The 16,311-nt window shown below is 37.7% G+C and overlaps 4 protein-coding genes across 7 annotated transcripts in view; 1 reads left to right on the top strand and 3 right to left on the bottom strand.

Moving 5' to 3' along the window:
- The window catches only part of LOC109040905 (atrial natriuretic peptide-converting enzyme), a 183,229-nt gene that overhangs the window by 133,373 nt on the left and 33,545 nt on the right, over positions 1-16,311 (top strand).
- Positions 364-4,445, bottom strand: LOC109040911 (uncharacterized). 2 transcript variants are annotated; one of them, XM_072303721.1, is made up of 3 exons: positions 4,361-4,445; positions 2,889-3,155; positions 364-2,493 (listed from the first exon to the last, which is right to left on the bottom strand). In XM_072303721.1, the coding sequence occupies exons 2-3, from the start codon at positions 3,123-3,125 to the stop codon at positions 1,435-1,437; spliced, it is 1,296 nt and encodes a 431-aa protein (XP_072159822.1). In that variant the 5' UTR covers positions 3,126-3,155; positions 4,361-4,445; the 3' UTR covers positions 364-1,434. The 2 variants fall into 2 exon arrangements, with proteins under 2 accessions (XP_072159822.1, XP_018912572.2); XM_019057027.2 differs by having other exon boundaries at positions 4,267-4,425.
- Positions 6,031-11,162, bottom strand: LOC140223740 (uncharacterized). 3 transcript variants are annotated; one of them, XM_072303717.1, is made up of 3 exons: positions 10,760-11,162; positions 9,340-9,623; positions 6,031-8,126 (listed from the first exon to the last, which is right to left on the bottom strand). In XM_072303717.1, exon 3 carries the CDS (start codon positions 7,974-7,976, stop codon positions 6,438-6,440), a length of 1,539 nt encoding a protein of 512 aa, XP_072159818.1. In that variant the 5' UTR covers positions 7,977-8,126; positions 9,340-9,623; positions 10,760-11,162; the 3' UTR covers positions 6,031-6,437. The 3 variants fall into 3 exon arrangements, with proteins under 3 accessions (XP_072159818.1, XP_072159820.1, XP_072159819.1); XM_072303719.1 differs by having other exon boundaries at positions 10,934-11,162; XM_072303718.1 differs by lacking the exon at positions 10,760-11,162 and having other exon boundaries at positions 9,340-10,308.
- On the bottom strand, positions 12,228-16,262 carry LOC140225300 (uncharacterized). Its single transcript, XM_072303714.1, has 3 exons — positions 16,117-16,262; positions 15,129-15,330; positions 12,228-14,534 (listed from the first exon to the last, which is right to left on the bottom strand). Exons 2-3 carry the CDS (start codon positions 15,285-15,287, stop codon positions 12,552-12,554), a joined length of 2,142 nt encoding a protein of 713 aa, XP_072159815.1. The 5' UTR covers positions 15,288-15,330; positions 16,117-16,262; the 3' UTR covers positions 12,228-12,551.

Here is a 16,311-nt window from a genome sequence, read left to right as displayed (position 1 = left end):
GTCGATGGCTGAAAAGTAATGAAAGTCAGTCCCGCAGAACGCTAGAACTGAGTGTTACCAGAAATACAATTCAACACTTTTTTTGCCCTTTTGACAATCCCACGCCAATTTTAGATTCTGAGTAAAAGCCTAGAATCCGTCTGAGATTGCCTGAACAAAGAAGAAAGTTGTGAGTTTTTATGATCTATACATATTCCAAGTTGCAAGCTGTGTAATATATCACCCTCTCTATTTTACAACAAATGAAAAGACTAAAACCGTTTTTGCATTGCATATTCGCATTGAATTTTACCGTGTTACCTATGCAACGTCACTGCTCATTGGGAGAAGAATGGTTTTTGCTGACAAGTAATAACACAAAAATTTGTGAAAGAAAAATGTGTTTATTGTCATTTTATTCAGATCTTTGTCTCTGCAAGACTAGATGGTCGGAAGCAAAGATCGCCTAACAAGTAAAAAAGTAAATAAAGGCAACACGACGTGTTTTTTGAAGAATTTTTAAAGGAATCTATCTTTAAAATAGATATCATGCGGAACTGGCGCCATTGAAATACAATTTGCTTTAAAACGATTTTGTCATTCTGATGCCACGCTTCTGCCGCAATTTCCACTGATTTATTTTGCGATACGGAGATTCCAATCATCATTTTACTTTTAATTTCAAGCTTTGAAAAGCGAGAATCAGAGTCAAAAACGTCAAGATATTTGTGTTCCGTCATTTTTTTCAATACAGAAGTTGCACTTCTCATTAAATTTGGATGTTAGAATGATTCCTATTCCCTTATTTTTTTGTACCAGAATTATGTCAATCTTCTCTTTAGCGCCAGGTGTACCATCCTCGTTTAAGTGTGGAAGTTTCCCAGTAAGGGATGTAATCCCAGCTTCTATCTCAAAGTCGTCACTGTGATACGTTGCAACTTTTCTTGAATATACATACAGTAAAGCTTTCAGCTGATACTCAGCGTCTGGAGCTTTCACTTTCACAATGTTATAAACGGCTTCGCCAAAACGCTGAAGAGAATCATTGTTCGGAGCTAGACCTCTTACCGCACTAATCATTGTCATTTCATTCTGTGGGCTAATTCCAAAAAATCTCTGAACGCTCCCGCTTTTACACAGATAACCATTCATAAGCTCAGCATCAGTGCGACTTGACACTCTGTAAACACAAAGATCACCTCTTTCTTCAGTAACTGATATTAACCCCAGGAACTGGAAAATTTTGATGGACGTTACAAACATCAGCCGACTTGGCCGTTTCTTTAACGGATGCCTTACTATTTTCAAGTAAATATTTTCAGCCTTGAAAAGCTTTCAAAATTTAGCAAAACTTGGGGTGATATCAAGATCTCAGCTTCTCCCTGAATATACACTGGGTTAACACGTCGCTGAATCCATGTATTTAAGAATAGTTTCTCAAAAGCATGCAAAATTTCAGTGGTAAATGGCAAAGTCAAAGCACCGGATGTGAAATTCCGATTCTTGATGTAGGAGAGTACAGATCCAGTGTTGAACAAAGTTAAAGACGAATTCAAAACTGCGTGTCCATTCAAGAGGTCGTTCACTCAGACTGAGGTGATCTTTCATCGAATATTTCCCCAATATGTTTGCAACTTCCTTCTCTGACAGTCCAAAATACTTTGCGGTTCGCTCATCGCTCGAAAAGGCAGTATGTTGAATCTGGTGCATTTTTCTTGGCGAATTTTTAAATTCAGATGGTTTTATCAGCATTAACTCTTCGGTGTTGAAAGTTCCTAAATAAAGAGCTTGCGTCCTTCCGTCCAAGAGGATCATTCTACTGAACTCAATTATAAATGAACCTACGTAGGTTCTCTGTACCTTCGCTTTATCCTGAATCATGCAAGGCTTGCACAATGCATCGTAAGAGTCTACAATCACTATGACGGGTTTCTTTATGCATTTTCGCAAGAGTTTCTTCAGAAACGATGCGCTCTTCCAGAATTTACTGGGAGTGACTGCATCGTTCATCCCTTCTTCGAGGTATTTTTTGAAGCTCATTAACTCTGCAGTATTCATGTCTTCGTGAGAAAGGAGTGATGGGTAATAGCTCATCATTTCCTTTATCACCATCTTAAATCTTTGGTGAAAGTCTTGATCGAAGATAGGTTTATTTTTATAAAAAGCTTCTGTCGTGCAACCAAGAGGGCTTAGATCTATGTAAATGACAGCGTAGTTCTGGAAGTGCTCTTGGAAGAATTTTTTCATGCCGAATATTTCCGTGCCTTGAAAGAGACGGTAAGCGGCAGTTTCGCGCCAACTATGGAACTTAGTCCTCCCGTTGATAATTTCTGTCGAGGCATTCAGGAATTGGACAGCCATCTTCGCCAGGGAGGACTTTCCGAAGCCAGGGGGCGCGGTCACGTACCATTGTTTCGGTCGCTGAGTCAGCCATTCGTGGAGAAAAAACGTCTTGTCAACGAAAGCTTTGCTACGTCGGATTTCAGAAAATTCCGAGCTTGATGGAACGAAATCCTAAAAAATTATATTTATCAACATTAATATCCATTAAATAACAACATTTTTATTATTTTTGACAATTTCACGTTTAAATTTTGAAAAAATTCGAAGTTTTAATTCGAAAAAACAAATCAATGAAGTTCTAAAATGACATATTTAGAGCTTGATTCTTAGAATCTAAATGTAAATTAAAGTCATTTCATGGCAAAGGAATCAATCAAACTTCCCGTAACTTCCAAAAATATTAGATAGTTTATCGTTTTAAAAAAAAAATTTTGACCAAAATTAACCCAAGTGTTGCTTCTGAAAATAACATCCGCGCGCTAAGGTCTCAATTCTCTTAGGCGCACGTACAGCCTTTTTATTTTCAAAAGATGGTAAAGTAATACTTAAATAAAATAGTACTCAACGGAGGGATGATGCTTCGTCTGAACTTCTTGTTCGTCCGTAGTGTGGGACTTTGAAGTTGAGCTGATTTGTAGTTCGGTGTTTTTCCCGGTCACTCGCGGCCAGACCGACTCGCGGAGTCGGACGTTCTTAAAATAATCCCAATCATCTACTAAATCCCTCTCTCTTTTTGCACATATGCGGAGAAAAAGTTGGACAGTCGCAAAAACGAACATCAATGAAGCCGCTTCTTGCTTCATGATTATTGTTCAAAATAATGTAGATATGCACTGTAAAAAATTTAGATAAAAGATCGAATGCTCATATATAAGTAGTAAGGTGGTAAAATATTGCTGAGTCCACCTTGGTTCCAATACATCTGTCTGAGCCAAACACCCTCCATCTTTTCAGTCTTGCATAGATAATCATTACACCAAATTTTTTACACCAATGGAAAGTGTTGAAATTTTTGGTCTTGCTCTCCTCGCAAAAACATGTAGACCCAGCATTATTGAACCACCTTTTACAAACAGGCCGAGCTATATTTTTAGTGTTTTTTCTTGCTTCGATAAAGAGTTGAATGCATAAAAATTGGAAAGAGCAATGCCAATTTCGGCACTATAACTTCATTCCGAGTACCTATCATCATAAAGTATGGTATAACTCTACAAGTACTTTAATTCTAACAGAGGTGTTGTAGGGTACTTCACACAAGCTAAGAACTTTATGTGTATTCCTTAAAATTGATGGTGAGGTATATTTATCAACGGGAAAAAACGGTTTTTAATCGTTAATGTTAATTCATCCATTTCCGTGGAAAACATTCGGTAAATTTTAACTCTACAGGAGGAGCATATTTGTAATGCACTTTCGTGTTATTTGCCAAATTTGTTTCATTCACGATGCTGGATCAGTATAATATTTGTAAGGGTGATTTTTGCTCAGTCCTTTTTCATACGTGATTCAGGTGAATCCTCAACTTTTAGTTCAGCAAAATGCTGCCTGCTCTTTCTATTGCAGATTTCAGCCTCTATCGGCGTTTGAATTAAAAAGAAAAGTAAAAACAAGAAAACAAATAAACACTCAGTTCATAGACCAATTATTACGAAGGTAGCATATAAAAATGAGCGTTTAAAACCACAAATGAGTTCCATAGTATTTACTACCACCATTGTATGATCGATTCGATGTATCGATTTTAGTGGTTAGTTAAAAACAGACTGATAGTCATGTTTTAAGGTTTTGAAATCCAATTTTAGGAATGAATGTCTTCTAGTTATTGATCTAGGGACTGATATACCAATTTTTTTAAATATTGCCCCTGATTCTTTAAATTTGAACTCTGTTGTTCGTACTCATAATACATTCTTTAAAGCTTGGGATCGACATAAATTGATTTACCTCAGTAGAAATAATGGGAAAAAAAATCCAAGTAATAAAAATTATATACAATTGTGCATTTGCCTTTCAATAAAAACTAAAGAAAATAACGCACGTAAACAGAGATGTGGCACAGTTGGCGTACATATGACGAAACTGCTAGTAACCCTTTTGCTGCACGACGAGAGGGAACAATCAATTCAACGGAGTTCGATAAGGACATTTTATCGACGCATCTAATACAGGGTGTCTCTCGTATGTCAAGTTTTTTTCTTGATTATTTTAAGTCTCACTAAATCAGGATTTTTTGGGGCTAAAAAAGTAAACTGACCATAAGAAATTTAAATTTGTTGACTTCGGAGCCACCGTTCCTTAGGCGAATGTTGCACCGGGATTCCTGCGTTAATATGAACGTTTTGAAATGATTTGATCAAAGTTAAAAAGCATGGAAAATATCAGTTTCTTCAAGTCGAACGCCACCTATCCTCTGCACATTGGCACATGGCACGCTGCGGCGCGGCCTGCCAGCTCAAAACGTATATTGGCGCCTACAAACCTAAAGGGATACTTCAAGCATTGCGCAATGCGTGAAGTATCCCTGTTAGGTTTGTAGGCGCGCTGCGCGTTTCACGCTGGCAGCACGCCGCAGCCGCGGCGCTCCCGGCGGGCGGGTGGTGAACGATTTCTATTGGGGAGAGCTCTCTGTCGGAAAAACTCGTATTTCGTATAATTTTTTCTTTTATTTCGCTTTTAAATTCAATCGGTGTGAAGTATTGGAATTTACGCGACTGGTGTTAAGAATATACGACAATCGGTACGGTCGTGATAAGTGCGATTAATTAGTCGCGGAAAACGATTCGTCGTAAGCCGATAGCTCGATGTGTATACGTAACTGTATGAAAGGCGGGTCGTGCGCCATGCGCGCTGCGGACGGCACAGGGCGGCTCATGAAATTCTCTCCTGGGCTCTGTCACTTGTCATGCTTAGGTCCCCAGTCCACCTTCTTATGAGAAACCAGGGTCATACATTTCCAAAATCATTGGCGGATCCAGTAAATTGGCAACACCGTTTTTCTCCATTTAAACCCATGGAAATGTATCGATTCTTGGAGGGGCCAGGTGCTCCGCAAAGAATCGATTGTTTTACATAGATTTAAATGGAGGAAAATCCGATGTTGCCAAATTGCTAGATCCGCCTCTGTCCAAAATCTGAATAGAGCGGGCTCATCTAAGAACTATCAACTGTCCATGGCCAAACACACAATGGAAATCGGCTCCGTAGAACGCTGGAACAGCATGTGATAAAATGAAAATATAAAATATTTAAATCGGAAAATTCGCAACTTTACCACGTAATATACAAATCTATCACCGAGAGATAATCACCTTTCGATAGACGCGAAAATCATAAAAATCGGTCTCGTAGAATGCTATGAAAAGTTAGGAGGCTTAAGAGCTTTCAGTATAAATATATTTTTACAGATCTCACCACTTTCCTCGCCCTTTTGAATATCCCTCGCCCATCTTAAGTTCCGAGTGCGGACCTAAAATCTATCTAATATTGAATTTATATATATGATTTATGCATATTCCCAAGTTGCAAGCTGTGTAATACATTGCCCTCTTTATTTTACAAAAAATGAAAAACTAAAACCGGCTCTCACCATATTCGCATTGCATTTCACCGTGTTACCCATGCAACATAAATGATCATTGGGAGAAGAATACATTTTGATTTAGAAGTTATAACACCAACATTTGATTAAAAGACAATTTGTTTATTGTCACTTTATTCAGATCTTTATTCGTGCAAGACTTAAAAGGTTGCCAGCAAAAATAGCCTGGTGTTTAGAATAAATAAATAGTAGTACAGGTATGTCTTTTCAAAACATTTTAAACGAATTTATCTTTAAGACAGATATCATTGGGGATTTGCGTTATTCAATATAACTTGTTTCAAAATTATTTTTTCATTCTGATGCCACACTTCTGACGCAATTTCCACCGATTTATTCGTCGAAACGGAAATTCCAATCATCATCTTTTCCTTGATTTTGAGCTTTGAAAAGCGAGAATCTGAGTCAAAGACGTCAAGATATTTATGATCCGTCATTTCTTTCAAAACGTTAGTTGCAGTTTTATTAAATTTAGATTTCATAATGATTCCTATTTCCTTATTTTTTAGCACCAGAATTATGTCAATCTTTCTTTAGCGCCAGGGTTGCCATCCTCGTTTAATTGTGAATATTTCCCAGTGAGGACTGTAATGTCAGCCTCCATCGCAAAGTATTTACTGTAATAAGTTGCAACTTTCCTTGAATATACATACATTAATGCTTTCAGCTGATACTCAGCTTTTGGAGCTTTCCTTTTCACAATGTTATGAATGGCTTTGCCAAAACACTGAATAGAATCATTGTTCGGCGCTAGACCTCTTACCGCAGCAGTCATTGCCATTTCATTCTGCGGGTTAATTTCAAAAAATCTCTGCACACTCCCACTTTTACACAAATAACTGTTTATGAGCTCAGCATCAGTGCGACTGGACACCCTGTAAACGGAGAGATCAGCCCTTTCGTCAATTATCGATATTAACCCCAGATACTGAAATATTCTGATGGAAGTCAGAATATCCTCCGACTTGGCAGTTTTGTTGATGGATGCCTTATTATTATGAAGTAAATATTTGAATCTTAAAAAGCTCTCAAAACACAATAGAACTTGGGGTGAAATCATGACCTCAGCTTTATCTTTGAATATGCATTGCATTAACACTTCGCTTATTTGTGGATTTAGAAATAGTTTCTGATAAACTTGCAAAATCTCTGAGGTAATTGGCGACGTGAAAGCACTGGTCGTAGCATTCCGATTTTGAATGTATGATAGCACAGATCTAGTGTTAAACAAAGTTAAAGATGAATTCAAAACTGCGTGTCCATTCAAAAGGTCGTTCACCAAACTGAGATGATCTGGCATAGAATATTTTGTCAAAATATCTGCAACTTCCTGCTTGGTCAGTCCAAAATACTTTGCGATTCGCTCATCGCTAGAAAAGGCCGTGTGTTGTATCGTGTACACTTGTGTTTGTGGATTTTTAAATTTAGATGGTGCTCCCAGCATTAACTCTGCGGTGTTGAAAGTTCCTAAATAAAGAACTGTTGTCTTTCTGTCTAGGATTATCACTCTACTGAACTCTATCATAAAGGAAGCTACGTAGGGTATCTGTATTTTCGATTTGTGCTGAATCATGCAAGGCTTGCATAATGCATCGTAAGAATCTACAATCACAATGACGTCTTTTTTTAAGCACTTTTGTAAGAGTTTTTTAAGAAACGACGCGCTCTTCCAGAATTTACTGGGAGTGGCTTCATCATTCATCCCGTCCTGGAGGTATTTTTCGAAGCTTTTTACCTCTGAAGCTTTCATCTCCTCATGATAGCGGAGAGATGGGTAATAACTGTACATGTTTTTTATCACCAACTTGAATTTTTCATGAAAGTCCTGATCGAAGATAGGTTTGTTTCTATAATATGCTTCCGTGGTGCAACTTAGAGGGGCTAGGTCGATATAAATTACAGCGTGTTTCTGGAAGTGCTCGTTGAAGAAATTTTTCATGCTGAATATTTTCGTGCCTTGAAAGAGACTGTAAACGGCAGTCTCACGCCTGCTATGGTGTCTTGTCTTTCCTTTGATAATTTCGGTCGAGGCATTCAGGAATTGGACAGCCATCATCGCCAGGGAGGTCTTCCCGAAGCCAGGGGGTGCGGTCACGTACCATTGTTTTGGTCGCTGGGCCAGCCATTCGTGGAGAAAAGGTGTCTTGTCAGCGAAAGCTTTGCTATGTCGGATTTCAGAAAATTCCGAGCTCGACGGAACGAAATCCTAAAAAATTATATTTATCAACATTACTATCTATAAAATTACAGCACAATTCAATATTTCTTTAACATTTTTTTTGGTTGAAATATTAAGAAATTGATCAACATAACAAAGCTAATTGATTGGAAAATGTAACACAGATAAAAAAGTGATGCTGATTTATTATTCTGAATGTAAAAAAGTGTGCGAGAACTCACAAAACGCTGATTTAACCACCAGATCAGTTAGTTTTACATCTTGACATTGCTTAATTAACTGATGTGGTGGTCAATTCAGCGATTTGTGAGTTCTCGCACACTCCTTTGCATCCAGAATGTTAAATCGGCATCCTTTCTTTTCGGTGTAATGATTCAAAATATTTCAATTAAAGTTTGAAGCATGTCATAACGAGACTGTAAATTACTGCGTTTTCCGGTGGTGAAATCTGTCCGTCATACATCTTATTTTGATGAAGGATAGAATCAATGTACGTAAATTTTCATCAACTTGTTACATGCTTTTTTTAACGGTATTTGAGACATATTGGCAAACAAATTTACTGTGCTTCCGTATTGAAGATAAAAGCAGATATTTTGAAAAATGCTATGCAGATGCAGCATTATATCAATTTATATAACTTGAGATAGTGAATGATAATATGGCATGTAAAAAGGAAGCATAGCATCAATTTGCCAAATAGATTGAGGGAATATGCAACAAGACCGTGAATTTTACACATCACATTTCTATTACCCTTGTGACCGTTCATAGTGAAATAACTCGATGGCGCTAAAAACTGAAAACGTAGTATTCACTGCTGCTGCTTTGAGGTTGTTTTACATACAGGTAGGCACAAGAATGTCGAGGAACTTCAAACTTGAAAATTAGACTTGATTTATGGCAGTCATAAGTTTTAACTTCAGAAAAAACAACCAAATTAACTTCTGAAGGGACATATTTAGAGCTTAAATCGTAGAATCTAAATGTACATTAAAGTCATTTCACGGCAAAGGAATCAACCAAACTTCCCGTAACTTCCACCTAAAAATATTAGATAGTTTATCGTTTTAAGTGAAAATGTTGACCAAACTTAATCAAAGTATCGCTTCTGAAAATAACATCGACGCGCTGAAGGTCTCGACTCCCTAGGCGGTCACGTTTAGGCTTTTTTATTCTCAAAAGAGAGTAAAGTATACTAAATAATAATACTAAAAACTAAATACTAAAAGTACTCAACGGAGGGATGATGCTTCGTCTGAACTTCTCGATCGTTCGTTACTGTGGGGCTTTGAAGTTGAGCTTAATTCGTTGTTTTTTCCGGTCACCCTGGGCCAGAACGACTCTCGCAGTCTGACATTTCTAGAATCCCAACTATCTACTAAATCTCGCTCTCTCTCTTCGCATGTAAGCGGGGAAAAAGTTGGACAACAGCAAAAACGAACATCATTGAGGCCACTCCTTGCTTCATTATTGCACTTATTACTTTTCACTCTAACTACCGACAAATAATGTAGATATGCACTGTAAATGTAAAATGCACTGATGAATGATCGAATATTTATATAAGTAGCATGGTGGTAAAATAGTGCAGAGTCCACACTAATTATATACGCACATGTTCCAATGTGTCAGACTGAGCTGAACAACCCCCCACCTTCAGTATTGTACAGATACTCATCAGAGCTCAAAGGTGTTTGACTCTAATTGACATGTTTGGCCTTGCTTTCCTTGCGAAAAAGTGCGGACCCAACATTATTTAACCACCTTATTGTTACAAACAGGTCGGGCACATTTTTTTAGTGTTTTTTCTCGCTTAAGTAAGTAATTGAATACATACAAATTGGAAAGAACAAGACTAATAAAACCCATTCCGGCACAATAATGTCATCACAGGTATCATCATGAAGTAGTGTAACATGTAACAATACAAGTACTGTAATTCTGAGATAAGTGTTGTAAGATGCTGTACATGAGAACTAAAAACTACATCTATGACCTTGTCCTTGAATTTGGACTTCATTAGTGAAGTATTAATCAACGGGAAAAACAGATTTTTATTCCTTTATATTGATTCATTCATTTCCATGGAAAACATTCAGTATATTTATATTCAATAGGAGAAGCATATTTAATAGTGTGCATTCATGTTATTTGCCAAAGAGTCATTCAAGATGCTGAATCAACATGATGCATTTGTGACGGTAATTTTTGCTCAATTATTTTTCATACATTATTAAGGTGAATCCTCAGACTTCTAGTTCCGCTTAAAGCCACCAGTATTGCAAACTTTAGTTATTATGGGCACTTGAATTTTGTTTTGTCTTGATTAAAATATCAGTCACAGACCAATTTCATTATTACGGAAGTAGCATATAAAAATGAGCATTTAAAGCCATGAAAGTAAGTTCCAAAGTATATGCTGCCTCCAGTGTACGGATCGATTTCTAAGTATCGATATTAGTAGTCAGTTGGAACCAGATTTATAGCATATTTTAAGGTTTGATTGCAATTTTGGAGAGAATGTCTCCTAGTGAGTGACCTAGGGACTGAGATATCGACTTTTTCCACAATAATCCCCTGATTCTTCAAATTTGAAATCTATTGGTTGTACCCATAATATATTTAGCAAAACCGAGGAGCCACCTTCATTGATTTACCTCAATAGGAATAATATCATTGTTTCTTCCATCGAAATAAAAACTAACAAAAACTCCAATTAAGAAAAATTACATACAATTAATCGAGGGGCTTGAAGAACCAAGCGCATAAGTGCAGTTTTTAAAAACATTGAGGTATTAATAAATCCAAGTAAAACTAGTTCTCATGCATACTCTGTGAAAATTCGCTCCCAAATTCCAATTTTTAAGCACCAAAAAAATAGTTTGAACTTTCTTTCCTCCATAAGGATCCATGTAATTTCGAAACTTCAAGCACGTATTTCTCGTAACAGCAAAAACCGTACGTATGCGCGTTGTTCTCCATGTCCCACAATAAAATTGTAAATTTGCCTTCAATAAAAACTAAAGAAAATGATGCACGTAAACCGCGATGAGGCGCCTAAACGACTAAACTGCCAATAACCCTTTTGCTGCTTGACAAGCAAGAACAATCAATTCAATGGACCTCGATAAGATTACTCATCCATTACGTCTAATTAGGTCATTTTATCTACACATCTAATACAAGGTGTCTCGCATGTCAAGCTTTTTTTGGGGACTGATAAGGTAAATGGACGTAATCCATCAAACGGAACTATGTGCATTATGACGTGAGCCCTGTTATGCATATATTCTCATGGGTCTCAGAGCCATGTCTTAATGCACATAGTTCCGTTTGGTAGAAATACGTCCAAATGACCATATGAAATCTTAATTTTTTAATGCGGGTATTTTTTTTTGTTTTGTTTTTTTGAATCCTGTGCTAATATTTCCGGAACGCTGTCATCATAGTCAAAAGTATGAAAAGTGTCGGTACAAAGCGACGCCACTTCAAGTCTAACCCCGCCTATCCTCGGTACAAAATATAGTTTCCAACAGGAATGGGCGTGGAGGGAGGGGGATGGGGGAAGGGGAGGGGAGGAAATATAAACTCTTCTCTTCATGCTCGGTTGAAAAATGTATGTTAGAGGGCCGGAAAAGACAAATGGAACGGCGTAATTATCGATGTAATAATCCGAAATTCGAAATCTCCTAGGTCACCAGGTCCAAAGATAAGGGCGGGAAAGGTTTGGATGGTGTTGGCCTTTGCGCAAAAGTCGGGATTATTGTCTACATCACAGTTTGAAACTGACAAAATCGAAGAGAAGGGAAACTGAATTTGCATTCTCATCGTTTATGTGGTTTTTGGCTAATTTTTTTACAAGAACTGTGAATTAGAAATTCTTGCACGATCCTTCACCCCTAGCCTCCTCTCCGCCAGAGACCCTGGGAGAAGCTATCAGATCACGAAATTTGGAGTTCGTGGCATGCATTAGGCATCTTTCTATCAAAACCTCATGTCAACGACGTGCAATTATTAAATTGCAGCACTCTCTGAAACTCCAAATTTTGAGGCTTTAGACGCGATATATTGTGAAAGTCCAAGCTTTAATCTCCCTGCAGCCTGAAGAAACTGAGAAGAAATAAGTCTGTTTCACATATTTTAATGACAAAAATCGGCTTAGCCTCACCTTGCATATTTACATATTTACATTTTTTACAGACATTTTTTTTTACATATTTTAAAACTTTTTGCGATTATGCATTTGAACAAACAAGTACAGTAGTGAAGTAAGACCATATTCGCAATGATGAACTAGAATTCGCAATGGTGAACAAGAATTTGCAGTTCATTAAGTCGTGATTTTTTGAGGAAAAGATAAAATTAACGAAAAAGTGTAAGAATGAACACAAAATTTTCTTATGGAAAATATCTCTAAAGTCTTGCAGGAATTTATCTCCGTATTTCACATTATTGTAAACTCGTATTATTAATCACGACGTTCTTTAAGTTCGTCTTTTCGTCCTGGTGCCACGCTTCTGCAGCAATTTGCACTGATCCATCCGATTGTACAGAAATTCCAATTAGAATCTTATTTGCAATACCGAGTTTTGAAAAGCGAGAATCTGATTCAAAGACGTCAACGTATTTACGATTTGTCATTTCTTCTAAAAGGGTCGTTGCACTAGTATTAAATTTGGACGTCATAATAACCCCTATTTTCTTACTCTTCAGGACCAGAATTATGTCTATTCTCTCTTTGGTGTCATTTCTGAGATCCTTGTTTGATTTTGAATGTTCAGTTTTAGGGGCTGCAATCATCGCCTCTAAAGTAAAGTCTTCACTGTAATGTGTTGCAACCTTCCTTGCATATACGTACATCAAAGATTTCAGTTGAAAGTCAGCTTCTGGTACTCTGGCTTTTACGATGTTGTGGATGGTTTCACCTAAAGTTTGAATCGAATCATTTGTTGGCGCGAGACCTTTTACAGCACGAATCATCGCCAATTCATGTTCTGCGCTGATCATAAAGAATTGTTGGGCACTGCCAACTCTATATAGATGGTCGAGCATTAGTTCAGCGTCACAACGACTTGAGGCTCTGAAATTCCAGGAATGCTGATCAGGTTTCAGGGTTTCAGAGACAGCCGATAGCAAGCCCAGAAACTGAAGAATTTTGATGAAAGCCAAGGAGTTTTCTTTCTTGAAATCCTCTTTAACTTGGACTCCTGGAGATTCCTCAACCATTTTTTTTATTTTTGTAAACCTTGAAAATTGCAATTTATCCTGAGGTCCCAGCAGAACCTTGGTTTTACTTGCAAATATGCTTTCAGTCACAATATCACTAACTTGCTGATTCGCGAACATTTTCCCTAAGTCGTGCAGAATGTCAGCGGTGATCGGTGAAATGAGAGCTCTTGGCGTAGCATTCCGGTTTGCAACGTACGAAAGCACAGATCTAGTGTTGAACAGAGTAAGAGCTGACTCTAAAACCGCGTGTCCGTTTAACGTATCTTCCAGCAGCTGAAAGTCATCTTGCATCGAGTGCTTTCTCAAAACTTCTAAAACCTCTTGTGCTGATAATCCGAAGTACTTTGCGATTCGTTCCTCCCTGAAAAAATCTGTATGTTGAATCTGATGTATTGACCGACTTTTAATATGTTGTTCGTGTGCTTTCATGAGCATGAGTTCCACGGTGTTGAACGACCCTAAGTAAAGAACTGTCGCAAGGCCATCTTTTATTAACATCTTGCTAAAATTAATAATATAAGACGCTACGTATGGTCTTTGTAAGAATGAAATGCTCCTAATCATGGCAGGTTTGCATACTGCGTCGTAGGAATCTACGATAACAATAGGATCCTTTCTCAGACATTTGTTCAGAACTCTCATCAGAAAAAATGCACTCTTCCAGAATTTATTGGGCGTCGGATCAGCAGGGTCCACTCCTTCTTCTAAGTACCCCTTGAAGCTTTTTTTCTCGACTTCACTCAAACTTCCATGGTGGAGGAGAGATGGATAATAGCTCATCATTTTCCTTATCACCATCTTAAAGTTTTTATGGAAGTCCTGTGTATTGAAGTCATCAGTTTGACTGAAGACTGCCCGAGTTGTTGAACTCAAGGGGGCCAGGTCAATGTACACGACTACGTAGTTCTGGAAATGCTCGTTGAAAAACTCTTGCATCTCAAAGATGTTTGTTCCCTGAAACAGCTCGTAAGCGGGTGTCTTGTGCTTTTCGTGAAATTTTGCTGTCCCGTTTTCGATTTCGAAGGACACGTTCAGGAATTGGACGGCCATGGTAGCCAAGGTTGACTTGCCGAAACCAGGGGGTGCGGTCACGTACCAGAACTTCGGTCGGTGGGTCAGCCATTCGTGGAGAAAGAATGTCTTGTCGACGAAAGCTCTGCTGCGACGGATGCCGGTAAAATCAGAACTTAAAGGAACGGGATCCTGAAAAATTAAGTCGATACGCGTTAAAGTTATCAATCTATACTGCCGCTGTATATAAACATTCTAATGTTGCCAAAACTCCGGTCAGAAAATATTTATTTTTAAAGGGAGTTACGAAACAATTTTCGTGAAATTTTCCGACGTACTTTAGATCCAATTACGAACATAATACTCTGACAAAATGTAGCAAAACAATTAATAAACTTTACCTAAAATTCGTGAATTTGTCAAAGAATGTATGCCAAATATGCTTATGTTTTTGAGCTATGGATCGATGGTTATTGAAGTCGTGATATTTTTACCAGTATTATATTATTTTGACCTTCAGTGGTAAATTAACCAGTTAAAAGTAAAATCACCATTGTTTTTGGTTATAATTACCACCGATGATGACTGAACTGTCAATTTCAGGGCGAAAAAAAAATAACATTGCATCATTTTGAGAACAAGAAAGGGTGGTCACTTGAAAAAATTGTCTCCGTTTGCTCAATGATAGTCTCTCTTTTTCTCTCTTTTGATGCACTAGACAGTTTTTACATGTTCCTTAGCAATATTAGAGTCGGATTAAAATAATTAAATTCAATATCACAAAACCTTAAATTGGTGCATATGTCCTCCCGTGTCAGAATTTGTGGCGGAGCTCGACTGTGTCTTTGCCTGATGTTTTTGTTGCTCATCTGCCCAGTCTGCGCGCGTGCCATCAAAAGGTCGGCCGATCACGAAAACGAACAAAATTATTGCGAAATGCATCATTATCACTCGAGCGGCCAATCCTCCGTCAAAAGTAGTCAAATTTCTGTTCCGAATGTAATTAAAGAAATCAATAAGTGTATCGGTAGACAAATCAGTACAAGCATCAGGGGGAAATTTATAAAAAAAAGTAAAAAGTAGGCGAATACAAATAGATAATGAGGGTATGCCATGAAATCAGAGATCATCCTCTCTTTACCTTAAAACTGAGAAAATTAGTCATTATCAGTAGTTTTTTTTTTACTTCTTCAAATACCCCACAAGAGCTAATCCTGCGCTTTTAGTCCCCCCCCCCCCTCACGTCCCTAACAACTAGTCTTAGGCAAACATTTTTTTAGACCATCCAACTCGGGTCGCCTGGCCAGGCGAATTGAACCCCGGGACTTCCCGATCATAGAGCTAGCGCTACAACCACCACACTGTAGGAGGCTGACAAAGTTTTAATTTTGTAGTGACAAGACCAAAAAAAAAAGAGTGACTTGCAGTCAAGGTACGTAAAAAAAGTGGAGTGTATAACATGTAAACAGTTTTGAGGTTAGAATTTAATTTTGCAACGTAGGCACACTACTTTTCTGTCCTGATTGTTGATTTGGTCACTTGTAATCCCAGCAATTTCGAATAATCGATTCAGAACTATTGATTCTAAACCTGAAAGTGATTAGTCCTATTTTGACGTTCGGAATGATTATTAAGCAGAATGTAAAACTTTCGTAAATGCATTTTTTGGATGATTCCTTCATCTTTAATTTAGTGTTCCCCATAAATATGTCAAAAAAGGTCTCATTCAGCCACAAAAATACATAAAAAAAGCAAATATAAAATAGATGCTTACACTTAATTATTTTTGAAGATGTTAAGGGTGCCAAAGAACTACACAGTATACCCACAAAATGATTCCTTCGTCTCAGCATTGTGTCGACGTACTGAACTATTTTTTACGGGACAAACCTTTGAGCTCTTATCGACTCAATTACAACTGATGAATTCCATAGTATATCCACGTGTGATAAGGAATTACTGTCGAACG

Source organism: Bemisia tabaci, chromosome 8 (assembly GCF_918797505.1).
Source record: "Bemisia tabaci chromosome 8, PGI_BMITA_v3".
Lineage (NCBI taxonomy): Eukaryota > Metazoa > Arthropoda > Insecta > Hemiptera > Aleyrodidae > Bemisia > Bemisia tabaci.
Note: the sequence above shows the minus strand (reverse complement) of the source record. Positions and strands in the feature narration are given on the sequence as shown.